At 40.9% G+C, this 13269-nt stretch overlaps 1 protein-coding gene across 1 annotated transcript; it reads left to right on the top strand.

Annotated features, from left to right (window-relative positions):
* Positions 1 to 332: 332 nt before the first annotated feature.
* On the top strand, positions 333 to 12412 carry LOC307257103 (monocarboxylate transporter 12-B-like; the record flags this gene model as incomplete). The annotated part of the gene is made up of 8 exons (XM_080036237.1): positions 333 to 469; positions 1971 to 2074; positions 2646 to 2789; positions 9174 to 9269; positions 9449 to 9605; positions 10690 to 11460; positions 11560 to 11819; positions 12219 to 12412. The coding sequence occupies 8 exons, from the start codon at positions 333 to 335 to the stop codon at positions 12410 to 12412; spliced, it is 1863 nt and encodes a 620-aa protein (XP_079892363.1).
* Positions 12413 to 13269: the final 857 nt, after the last annotated feature.

Here is a 13269-nt window from a genome sequence, read left to right as displayed (position 1 = left end):
TTATTATTCAGCATGCAGCAAATTAAAAAAATAGATGATGGAAATTAAAGAAGCGTTTACTCTATTTATGATACTAACATTCATGTTTTAATTTTCTCCCTGTTACTTTCTGTTTTTTTTTTCAGTGAGCGAAGAAGAAGGAGTAAACAGAAAAGGAAGTCGCTCCTTTAAGTTTCCTGAAGATCTTTAAAGACAAGCTCAGCCATTGTAATCATGCTGTATATTTAGAGACTAATAGGAGTGCTTTGAGGAGGGGAGTTGTGACATCCAGCGTCCCTTTGAGCAGAGGTGGAAGGTACTGTAGTCATTCTGCTTTGTGACTGACTAAAGCCATGGCAGTCACCAAGGAGGAGAAGCTTATGGGAAGCAGAAGGGGATCGGGGGTCAACACCCCACCTGAAGGTCGCTGGGGATGGATGATCGTCGCTGGCTGTTTCCTTGCCACCATTTGTATCCGGGCAGTGACCAGGTAAATGTGTGTGTGTGTGTGTGTGTGTGTGTGTCATGTTCATGTTCTTAGCTTGGGTCATTAAAACCTCTATGTTATTACTTGGCAAGACTCAGCTCCCAATAGGCTTACAAAGTTAAAGCCACTAACAAGCTACTGCAGCAATACCATTTCATTTTTCCACTAAGACCTTTGAAATCCTGCTGAGATGTTTCCATCCTTCAACTTTGCATAGTCAGCACATTCTGCACAACTCAGCTTTTATGGTGCTGACATCTGATTTCCGCTGCCAACACCATTTTATACATTTGTTCAGAAATGCACAAAAATGAGAAGGACAAGGCAGAGATTTAACTGAGATTCATCATAATAGAGTTGTAAATATGTAATTAACCTATTGAATTCTTTCTTTGTTGAGTTGAATGAATTGTGTTGCTGCAGCATCTCAATCATTTTACCAAATTGTAGAAAATACTATTACATAATGTGTTCTTTCAAACATTGAGCTTCCCAATCATTCTGGGGAAGATACCACCTGTGCCCATTACACATTGGATACAAAATCTAATCTACTTTCATAACCATATCTACCTTAATGTTTAACCTAAGTCTTGATCAATAAAGGAATTAAATCTTATACTTGTAAAACTGCATAAGAAATAATGCCTTTTACTTTCAATTTGTTGCGACCAACATTTCATTTGCTTAAGAGGGATTAGTTAACATTCCTGTGCATGGGTGCGAGAGAGAGAGAGCAAACAGCAGCTTTGCATGAGGTGTCGTGATAAAATAAGTCAAATGAATGCTGCTCGTTTTTACAATTGAATGTGCACTGTGGGAAGTGTCTCTTGCCTCAGCTTTCACAAATATTTGACTTGCTCGGTTATGATGCCGTGAGACCTGTGTGTGCTGAGCTCTCTCTGTTGTTACATAATAGACAATGAGTCATAAAGAACGGGTCAGGGAGGACAGCGCACTTGGACAGGTGGTTATGAATGACTGCCATAAACTGATAAACACCTCGCTCAGCTGTAGTTTATCAACTTGGACATAATCCTAACACAATCTAAGATCCTTTTCATCTGACAGTAAAAAGTAACCTTGAAATTGACTACTTTGTTATGTGACACATCTTCATTCTGACCTGCAGACACACTGTCACTTCAGACATATTGATTGATCATCTTTCATCCACTCTTTGATATCAGATATCTTACATTATAAACAAGTTATTTTAAAGTAAACCTAACCCCATGCCATAGCCTTAGAAAACTTAGTGTCACTATTTTATCGCATTATTTAAAGCAATATTGTCTTCGATATTTTCTTCATTAAGTCTTGTTTCAAACAAATGGGAAAACATAACTAACCCCAATGAATCATGTGTTGTGTGAAAGAAGACAACATGTCAAAAGCAAATATAGGCTTAAAGCTTCTATGAAAAGAGTAGATGTATTACTCTTGTGCTGCTTTTATTATTAAGAAAATGCACTGAATCCCACCGCTCCCTGCATATTTATAGATGTGTTTCCATGTTCTTCGTGGAGTTCCAACTGCATTTTGAGAAGGACTATTCCACCACCTCCTGGATCCACAGCCTGATCGACTCCATCACCATGCTCTGTGGTAAGACCGGCCACAGTGGTATCTCAAGGCAGATCAATGCTGCAGTGAAGACCATTTTATTTTTCGGAAAGCAAAAAAGACCCTTGTATGGGTTGGGGTACCAATTTTTCTGTTGAGTGTAGTTTCAAGAAGTGTTTCAATTATACTTTAAAACTGTGTATACTGAGCATTTTGAACTACATCCCTTTGATGAGTGAAAAACATGGATTCTTGGTGTCTTTCAATATTTGTATTTTGATATAAATGCACATGTCAATTGAAAATGATAAAATGTTATTTGATGGAAAAGATTATGTTACAGCCAGAGCCAGAAAGTATACAACCTGCACTGATCGTTGAAGAAAATAGATGGCGTAAAATAGTAATCATGTGGAAAGGCCCAGGGTATAACATCTGACAGACTGCAGACGAATCATACAGACATCAATATAAAAACATAAAGTCTATGGTTACATTGAAGTTTTATACCCTTCATATATGGGAATTGCTGTGTGTGAGTCCACTACTTATGCAACTGCTCAACCACCAGTCAGTGCAATAATGAGTAATCGGCACAAACTGTGGTTTCCAGCTCCCCTGGGAGGTTTCCTTGCGAGCCGTCTCTCCTGCAGAGCTACAGTGATCCTGGGAGGGCTGCTGTCCTCTACTGGTCTGGTCATCAGCTCCTTCGCTTCCAGTCTGACACATCTATACATCTTCATGGGCATCCTTACAGGTAAACAAGCATCTCTTCTCCTCTGCCTACCCCTAGATCACCCACCAACCCAAGCCCCATCAACTTCACATTTTCCTTTAGTTTGCTTACTGTTGTGTAAAGCGCTTTGAGTGCAAGAAAAGCGATATATAAACATATTATTATTATTATTATTATTATTATTATTATTATTATTATTATTATTATTATTATTATTATTATTATTATTATTATTATTATTATTATTATTATTATTATTATTATTATTATTATTATCTCACCACACATTATACTCGGGCTTTCTGCGAGGCTGGACACACAATAGTTAACTCCCAAAGCACATTTTCTGAACGTAAGAACGCAAGGGCTGAAAAGAAGATAAAAACTCATGCTGAAGATACAAGTAACTCACGATACGATACTTTGACGATACTTGGCTCTCGATAACGATAATATCACGATATTCATATTATTCGATATATTGCAAGACATTTCATCTACAATATATATTGAGATATCTGTGGAACTGAAGAAGAAAAAATTCCCATAAAAAGCCAAAAGGCAGGAATTAAACATTTATTCACAGATCCGACATGAAAAGCTTACCAGATTCAGAAGTGTGCAATCTGTGAATCCCAAACTGGCCAATCGCTCATAGTTGACCTTACCACTTTGACTGGGGAAAGATTTGTGCTCTGCCGTTTTTTCTATCAAAATAAACGTGTGTCACAACCTATATGCCAGGGACACGGCTCTCGCTACATTAAAAATACACTATCTATTCAGTGCGCAGCGGTTAAGGTGAAGTAAGCGGTTTATTTATGTTAATATAAGTGTAAAATCGCTCTTTATTCATACAGTGATCACTTACATGATGTGCGCGTTTCATAAAGCCGATCTATCAGTCAGCTGCTTTGCATGTAATCGGCAAATACACTTATTGGAGTATCCCGACATTTTAATCCAATCAGAAGAAAGAACGCTACAAATCGACAATCGTCTCACTCATGTATAGTATATACACTCCATGGTCTCACTGCCGGTGCACGCCAGAGCAACAGATGGGTGAATGTGTATGCGCCTATAATGGGCGAAATCCTTCCCAATGTCTGTTTTGATGTTTTTATCATGTTTTATCACACTTATGGATCTGAGATGATGCTAGATAACTTGCTGCTTGAAGACCGCAGTGCATTTATGTGGTGATGTAGGGACGAGCGAGGGGACTGCTAACTGCAGTAACTGACAGGAAGTTAGCTAAAAGAACCATTCCGCTTACAGCACCTTTAAGTTACTGTTCACACAAAAGGAGCATTAAGGCTACGGCTTCACAGTAAAAGCATTTCACTGGCTAAACATTAATTGCATTTCACTGGACAGACGTGAGCTGACTTTTATTTTGAAGTACGCCTAACAGGAAGGTAGCCTGCTTCCCCGTGAGGGGATAGTTTTGGGATGGCTTCGGGAGGTGGCCAAGGGGGAAAGGGCAACAAAAAGAAGGATGATGGCAATAAAAGGGACAGGTCTGATGAATCAAATAGCGAGGGAGACAGTGATCAAGGCAGCCGGAAGGTTTCAAAGGTTCAGGAAGAAGGAGAACACAAGTTTCTTGTTAAGTTCAAAGATAAAAATTACAAAGCTTTAAATCCACTCAAATTGTCGGATGAAATAAAAGATAAAACGGGAGGAGTACTCAATGTGAGAATGCTGAGGAATGGAAATATTCTAGTTTTCTGTAAAACACAGGGTCATAAAGCTAAGGCCATGAAAGTCCGCCATTTACTTAACAGGCCAATTGAGTGTTTTGTTCCTGTGGGTGGAGGTTTTAAGGGAGTAGTTTACATTAGCCCTGACATTACTGAGAGTGCCTTAATTGAACATTTAAAGGGAGCTGAGATTGAGTCTGCCCGCAGATTCAAACAAGATGGCACAGCTGTATTGCTCACTTTCAAGCAAGAAACCATGCCAGCACGAGTATTCCTAGGGTGTATGAGTTTTGCAGTGAGAGAGTACAGACGTCCACCATTGCGTTGTTACAAATGCCAACGTTTTGGGCATTTAAACAATGCCAGGTGGAGAAGACAAAGTGCTGCAATTGTGGTGGTAACCATATTACTTCCTTCAGGGGGTGTAAGTCCCATATAACAGCTGTGGAAGTGGATAAAGTAAGAGCTGGGAAGGATATGTCTTATGCAGTGGCAATAAAACAAGTTAAGGGCACAGGGGACGCTAACAGGCTGGTGGGGACCAGTGCTCACCCGCTGCCAGGAAAAGGGGATATAATGCGGACAGACGAAAAACAGTCACTTCTAGCATTCATGGTAGATGTTGTGTGGGCAGCAAGGAATATTACTAAAAGGTCTGATGCTATCAAAATTGTGGTGGAGGCGGCCGTAAGGTTGTAATGGGCCCAGAGGAGTTGCACACGTACATGAGGCAGGAGCTTGAGGTGCACGAGAGAGGGAGGGAGAAAGAAGGGAGGGGCAACGGTAGGAGGAGTGAGGGAAATGGTAAAGAAGGGGACATGGAGATGACTGAATATGAAGATACTTAATTTGTTTATGTTTTATTTATTGCAATGGAATGCAAGGAGCCTTATCACAAATGGCCAAGAGTTTAAAAGATATGTTGATGTTTTTAAAGGAGAGTATAAACCAGCTGTATTGTGTATCCAGGAAACTTGGCTCAAACCCTGTTTGGACTTTGTGGTGCCAGGGTATGAATGTATTAGACGGGACCGAAGTGGGAAAGCAGGAGGAGGGTGTGCAACGTTTATAAGATCTGATGTGAAGTACCAGAGGGTGCCATTTTATTTGTCTCTAGAGTGTGTGGTGGTAAAGGTGTGGGAAAATAATAAGTGGGTAAATCTAGTTAACTTTTATAATCCCTGCTTGCCAGTCAGCATAACAGATTTGGAGGAGATTATGGAACAGATAGGGGCACCGGTTATTTGACTAGGTGACTTTAATGCACATAACCCTTTGTGGGGAAGCAGGGTGAAAGATACAAATGGGAGCACAGTGGAGGATTTTATGGACAAATATGGTTTAGTGTGTATGAATGATGGCAGGCCAACTAGGTTTGAAATTAAGACGGGGGCAGTTTCATGCATAGATTTAGCATTAGTTATCCAGTGAATACGCAATGGTAGGAGAATGGGACAATATGGACAGGTACTCAATGGGTAGTGATCACTTTCCAATACTTTTGAAGTTTGGGAAAACTTTGTTAACTGATGTTCAGACTAGGCCAACATATTTTAACTATGGGAAGGCAGACTGGGAGAAGTGTTCTAGTAAGTGTGATAGTGGCCTTGACAGTGTGAATGGAGAGGGAACAATAGATGAGTGGAACAACAGTATGTGTTCAATGATATTAAGTAGTGCATATGAGTGCATCCCTTTAAAGAAAAACCCTAAAACTAGAGTAAGTGTGCCATGGTGGAATAGGGCTTGTGATAAAGCAGTGAGAGATAGGAACTGTGCATATAGACTATTAAGAAGGTGCCCGACAGAGAATAATGCGATAGAGTACAAAAGGCTGAGGGCTAAGACAAGAAGAGTAATTAAGGTTACAAAAAAAGAGTGTTTGAGAAGATATTGTGGAAAATTGGGCGTGGATACATCAGTTGGAGAAATATAGGCAGCAGTTCACCGTATGTCAGGAGTGGTAAGGAAAAGGAAAATGCCAGTATTGGAGGAAAGGGAGTTATAGCGAAGAGCGATATAGAGAAAGCCCAAATGTGTGAAAGTAAGTTTAAGGATGTACATAGGGGAGCAAACATTGGGGAGGAAGGTATTAGAAAGAGGAATGAAACGCTAAGACAACAAGTATCTAAACTTGGGGTGAATGACGATAACACTGATTGTGTTCATTTGTACTTTTCAGTGGAAGAGTTGCGCAGAGCCATAAAAAATGGGGGGAAAACAGCACCAGGGAAGGATGGCTTAAGCTATGATGTATAAAAGACTAGGTGATCCAGTGGTGGAAGAAATGTTCGCACTTATAAATAATGTTTGGAAAGAAGGAAGGCTTCCATTAGCCTGGAAACAGGCAGTGGTTGTCCCAATTCTAAAGCCAGGGAAGGAAGCAGAGCATCCAGGGTCATATAGACCTATTGCACTAACAGCAGTGATGTGTAAGATAATGGAAAGAATGGTGACAGATAGATTAGTATACAAACTGGAGAAGGAGGGGTGGTTCACGCAAATGCATAGTGGGTTTCGCAGAGGAAGAAATACCATGGATTCTGTGATCTCCCTGGATTCGGATGTCAAGAAAGCCATGGTAAATAAAGAGGGAGTAGTTGCAGTGTTTTTAGACATTGAAAAGGCTTATGACATGTTGTGGAAGGAGGGGCTAATCAATAAGATGTATGATGCAGGGGTTAGAGGTCGTATGCTAAACTGGGTACAGGACTTTTTAAAGAACAGGGTCATTCAGGTTAGGGTGGGGGAGGCGATTTCGAATGGCACATGCATTGAGAATGGAACACCACAGGGAAGTGTAATAAGTCCAGTTGTATTTAATGTAATGGTGAATGACATTTTTAAAGACATTGGATCAGGGTTTGGTTTCTCATTGTTTGCGGACGACGGAACAGTGTGGAAAAGAGGCAGGAACATCAAACACATAACACAGGAGGCATTAAATAAAAGAATGGAATGGGGAAGCAGGTGGGGATTCAAGATTTCAACGAAAAAAACTAAATATGTTGTATTTGGCAATAAGAAAACTGAGTGTCAAGGTTTGCAAATGTATGGGCAAGCAGTAGAGAGGGTAAAAGAGTTTAAATTATTGGGAGTAGTTTGTGATGAAAGAATGACTTATAAAAAGCATGTAGACAGTATTGTGAGCTAGTGTGGAAAAGTTATAAATGTCATGCGGTCTCTATCAGGAAGTTTGCGGGGTGCTGGCCATGATACACAGATGATGATTTACAGGGCAATGGTCAGATCGAGGATATATTATGGGTGTTTGTGTTACGGGACGGCAGCAAAAACAATTCTCAAGAGACTAGATGTAGTGCAGGCAAAGGCACTGAGAGTCGTCTGTGGGGCCTTCCGTTCCACCCCAATTGCAGCCTTACTTGTAGAAATGGGGGAGACCCCATTGGGTATCAGAAGGTCTAAACTGGCAATGCAGTGTATCTGTAAATTAAGGGGACATCAAGGGGAGAATGTCGGGGAGCTGTCTTTGGAAGGTGCATGGGATCGGGGAGGAGCAAGAGTGAAAAGGGAATGTTTCATTTTTAAAGTCAATGAGGAAATGGGGAGGATGGAGTTTGGGGAGGAGAGGGTGGCCCCTGTGTAGTAGTTCACTGGCCAACTATACCACCATGGATTCTACCAGTGCCAGAGATAGATCTAAGTGTGTTAGCTCATGAGAGAACTGCAACATTTGGGGGCATTGTAAAGGAAAGGCTAAATAACAAATGGGGACCTAACAAGTTGTTATATGCTCTGACTCTGTATCAGTGCTGATGACATTGAGGGAGGGAGGGCTTGGAGCCAGGTTGGACCTCATGGTGGAGCTTCTTACCCTGATGTACAGGATTGAGCGGGCGGGAGAGTCAGTGGGGATCATGTGGGTCCCAGCTCATGTGGGGATAGAGGGGAATGAGCTAGCTGATGGGGCAGCGAAAAGGGCTTTAAGAAGGGAAGATGTGGATTTAAAAGTAAGGCTGGGGTTAACTGAGTGTAGGTCAATCATCAAAAAGAACATCATGGCTGTGTGGCAGGAGGAGTGGGATAAGGAAAAGAAGGGGAGGCATTACTACAGCTTGAAGAATAGAGTCACAAAGAGCCAGTGTTTTTTGGGAAAGGAAAGGAGGCATACAGTCATGATAAACAGACTGAGGCTGGGGCATTGCGGACTCGCATGGGACTTACAAAAACTTGGGAAACATGAAAATGGACTATGTGGAGTGTGTAAAAAAAAGCAAACAGTAAAACATACTGGACTCACTCGACAGAGGGAACATCTGTATGCAGCAGTGGAAAGCCTGGGCACAACACCGGTTAAACTAAAGAGCCTTCTAAATCCCATTGAGAATCAGCCTGGAACTATAAAAGCTGTCCTGATTTTCATACATAGAAATAGCCTACCTAAAATGACTCACTATTAGGCCCTACATCATCAACTTGGGCAGAGCCAGCTTTGCAGTCGGTTCAATAACAAAACCAGGAGAGGTTATCTTACTTCAGTGAGGCCAATACTTGTGTGTATGGGAGAGATGCACTTAATTAACAATTCTGATGACATTTCATGGTCCTGTGAAAGTAATGTAATGCATGTTTGTATCAGGGTGTCATATCCTTTTGACAACCAAACATATTGTGTTCAGATTTGGCAATGTTGGGCGGGTTTTGCCAGAATCCAAACACCTTTGTCCGTCCTCTACAGGTCTTGGCTTTGCACTCAGTTACACACCAACCATAGCGATGGTTGGGCAGTACTTCAGTGAGAGGAAAGCTCTGGCCTATGGCATCGCCATGTCTGGTAGTGACATCTTTACTTAACTGTTGCTTTGTTTTCTTGTCATTCATACTTTATTCTACCATCCTCTCTTCAACTTCTCCATACTTATTTTTTTCCTATCCTTTATGTTATGTTTTGAAGTTCCTCTACTCTCCTTGCCTCCTTTCATCCCATCAAATCCAATTTCCCTTCATCTTCAGGTAGCGGCATTGGGACTTTTGTTCTGGCTCCTGCAGTCCAAATGCTTATAGAGCATTACTCCTGGAGAGGAGCTCTGCTGGTCCTGGGAGGGTTCGTTTCCAACCTGTGTGTCTGTGGTGCTCTAATGAGGCCACTAGAACCCAAAGGAAGTGAAAGGTACGTCCTCAGCTCTATACTGCTGAGAGAAGAAATATATCATGTGAAGAAATATTTTCTCTTATAGTAGAGGTGCAAGAAAATTGTATTTCTTTATTGAACAAATGTATTGATCCAGTGATGATTCCATTTAATGTCACAAATGAGCTGTTTGTGAAAACCCGAACCCAGAGATTAAATTAAAAACTAAGAAGAGAAACACAACCTTCTTTGTTTTTGCTGGCTAAATTATTGATTAACTTATTATCAAAACATGTGTTTTTAGACTTATTATTCAACCAACAAATCATAAGAATAGTTCAAGATTTTAGGATATATGCTTATTCACTTTCTTAATAACAGAGCAGATGGATACCGTCGTCTGTGTGTCAGCACTGAGTATGAGGCTAAACAAGACGCTGGTTAGCTTATAATGACACCTATAAGGCTCAGTAATTAAGGCATTATTTGTTTTGGTTTTTCATTGAGCAGTAACTTCGCTGAGGTTACCAGGCAACTAGCAGGAAAGTTATGCCTGTAAAATGACAACTTATGATTTTTACATTTAAAGGTGCTCCAAGGAACTTTCAGTGTGTGTTAATTCTAGCGGCTCCTTTGGACAAAAGTGGTAGTGTTTTTACTATGCCAGCTTTTGTTCCTGGGTGAGCTTTCCCATGACAAAGGCATTAAGAAACACTATAGAGGAATAGCATGCATTGCACTGATGGTTTCTTTTTCTGTTACATGTCATTTGTGATCTTCAGAGGAAGAATGAGACAGACATATTTAAAAGTTCCTCCTAGTACCTTTAAGCAAATGAGATAAAACATGCTGAAGAGATTTAGAATATTCTTTGGATGGACCAAGGCTGGATGTCTTTCTCTGCTTCTAGTCTTTATGCTAAGCTAAGTGTAGCCTGTCACTAACTCTGCACCGAAATGACAGTGGTATCGCTATTCTCACGTTACTCTGGCCAGGAAGTGAATTAGCATATTTAAAAAAAAATCTAGAACGAACAATAATGATAAACCCAATTCAATTCTTGAGCCATTTCAATGCATGTTGTATTCAATGTATTTCTTCTTTTTCTGTGTTCCCTCTAAAGGATCTGGGAGAAAAGTGTGGCAAACCTGGAGAAAGAATGCATGACAACAGTGCTGGATTCCAAAGACACTGAACAAGAGTCTTCTGATTGCAGCCAAGTTAAGCCAAAGCAGCTGGAAACAAACAACTTCAAGGATACTCAGAGGCTCCTCATAGCCAACGGAGCACTCACAAACTTTGAAATTGAAAACGACAAACTAGGTCAGGGGAAAATAGATCTGTTATTAAGAAGGAACCTGCCTGATTCGAGTATAGCAGATCGTAAGATAGCGGAATGCATTTTATTTAGCAACAAGTTAACAGAGTCAATGCTAGGCACGGTCAAACTCCCAGTTCATAAAGTAGCAAATGGTAGCACATTGGAGGAATTGAAATTGGTGGAAAACATGAACTTGAACAACAAGGCAGCTGACATGCACACAAAGTTGAAGGATTTAGGACTCATTGAAGCCAAACTAACAGAGGACTATCACTTAGACCAGACTCTTTTCCCTACTCCTGAAACTTTAGCCGTAACAAAAACTTTATCCAGAACTCGCTTTTTTTGCCTGGTTTCCAAGGAAGAGTACGGATTTCTCCTGTCCCCCAACTTCATCATTCTGTCTGTGTCCCTCCTGTTCCTGGCATATGGCTGCAGCGCTCCAGTAGTTTACCTGGTGCCTTACGCCCTCAGTGTGGGCGTGGTTCCCAAGCATGCTGCCTTCCTCATGTCCATATTTGGAGTCAGCGGCATTGTGGGTAACATCACCTTTGGATGGATCACGGACAGGAAGTAAGTGTTGTGAGCAGTTTAACCGGTGTATTTGTGTGAAATAACTGACAGGTATTTAAAATCAAGCCCAATACTAAAGAATGTCCTTGCCCCATCCAGGTGTCTGCAGAGGTATCGCATGCTGTGCTACTTGCTGGCAATAGGCATGGAGGGCCTCTGCTGTATGTTCATCCCCCTCCTTCACTCCTTCTCACTCCTGGTGCCATTTTCCATTCTCTACGGCTACTTTGACGGGGCGTACGTAGCTCTTCTCCCAGTGGTGACCTCTGATGTGGTTGGCTCCGCCCACCTCACCTGCGCTCTGGGTGTGGCCTACTTCCTGCACGGCATCCCCTACCTGGTCAGCCCACCAATAGGAGGTTAGTGTTGTTTTTTTCATTCGCTAACAATGCTACAGTTGATATACTGTATGTGATGAATGATTAGCGGCTCCATTCTCAATTAATCTGTAAAGTTAGCTGTGGTTCCTCAAAATCTAGACAAAATGTACGATACCACCCTTCTCTTTAATAAAATAATATTTACAGTGATTATTGCATTGGAGTTGTACTGAGAATAGCACTGTTATGTGAAATTGTTGCCATAAAGCAGTGCACCTGATTTTTCCTGTCCCTCTGGAACATTTAAAAACATCTTGGAATCAGAGCTAGCTGCCATCTTAGATTGACATAATATATTTGTCTTTAGTCTTTACCTGAAATTATTGTGTTTTCCCCCCTCTCAACTTTAAAACATATTTCCTGTGTCCCTGTCTCTAGGTTGGTTAGTGGACAGGACAGGAAACTATACAGCAACTTTCTTCCTCAGCGGGGCTTCCTTCATGTTCAGCGCTGTGATCTTAGCAGCTGCAATGTTAATCAAACAGTGCCGGAGGTCCAGGTCTAGCTTAGCTGCACATTTAAGTCCCCTTCACTCTGCTGCTGCTGCTGTGGCTCAGCAGACCATCATATGAAGATGTCAATCAAGATGCTGCTCCTCCACACTCACCACCGCTATGTGGTTTAACAAAGAATTATAGCAGAGGTGCTATTATGATGTGCACCATATGCTTCTGATATTTTATGGACAGAAGACACTGAGGTCAACCTCAAACTGTCAAAGACCTGTGTTCCTCCTTTTAAAGTGAAAATGATGTGACTTTGAGACACATATTGTGTTATAATGACTTTTGATTTTTCAGTTTTTTGATAAATGTACGATTTTTGTTGTTGTTGTAAAACCAAAGGACTTTTGTTTACTTTATGGAAGCCACAATTTGCAGCTAGTTGCCATGAATATGCACAGACTTGAACGAGCTCCCCAGTCATATTTACATGTTCACCCTGCTTTATTATAGGTTTTAAAGTGTTTCTAAGAAATGTCAGTCCATTGCAATTGGAAATATCTTTCATAATCCTGGACCCTATTTTCCAGAATGTATTATGTTGGATGCTACTCCATGTTTGGAAAGCACTGGGCTCCGAGAGAAGTGAACCAAATCGTTTTCTCTCGAAACAATGAAACCTATAATGTATTGGCAGTACCCTGCAGGGTTTGTGTCGTATCGTAAGAATTGCATGCATCATGAACATTGCAAAACACTGCAGGCTGAGAATAAACTACGAATACTGCACACTTTCATATTTTACTTACCAATAAAAAAGTTATTGATTGATTATGCCTGGGTCAGTTCACTCAATTTATCGTTAACTTATAATGAATCATGAAACATCTTAAATGGATATTTCTCATCAGATTTACTAGATTATATTAAATGTGAAAATATGTCTGTACCACTAGAGCTGGTTTCAGATAATTATTTGGCAAAAC

The sequence above is a fragment of the Ammodytes marinus genome (genome assembly GCF_949987685.1).
Source record: "Ammodytes marinus genome assembly, chromosome: 11".
In the NCBI taxonomy this organism is placed as follows: Eukaryota; Metazoa; Chordata; class Actinopteri; order Uranoscopiformes; family Ammodytidae; genus Ammodytes; species Ammodytes marinus.
This window is presented reverse-complemented; position numbering and strand designations above follow the sequence as displayed.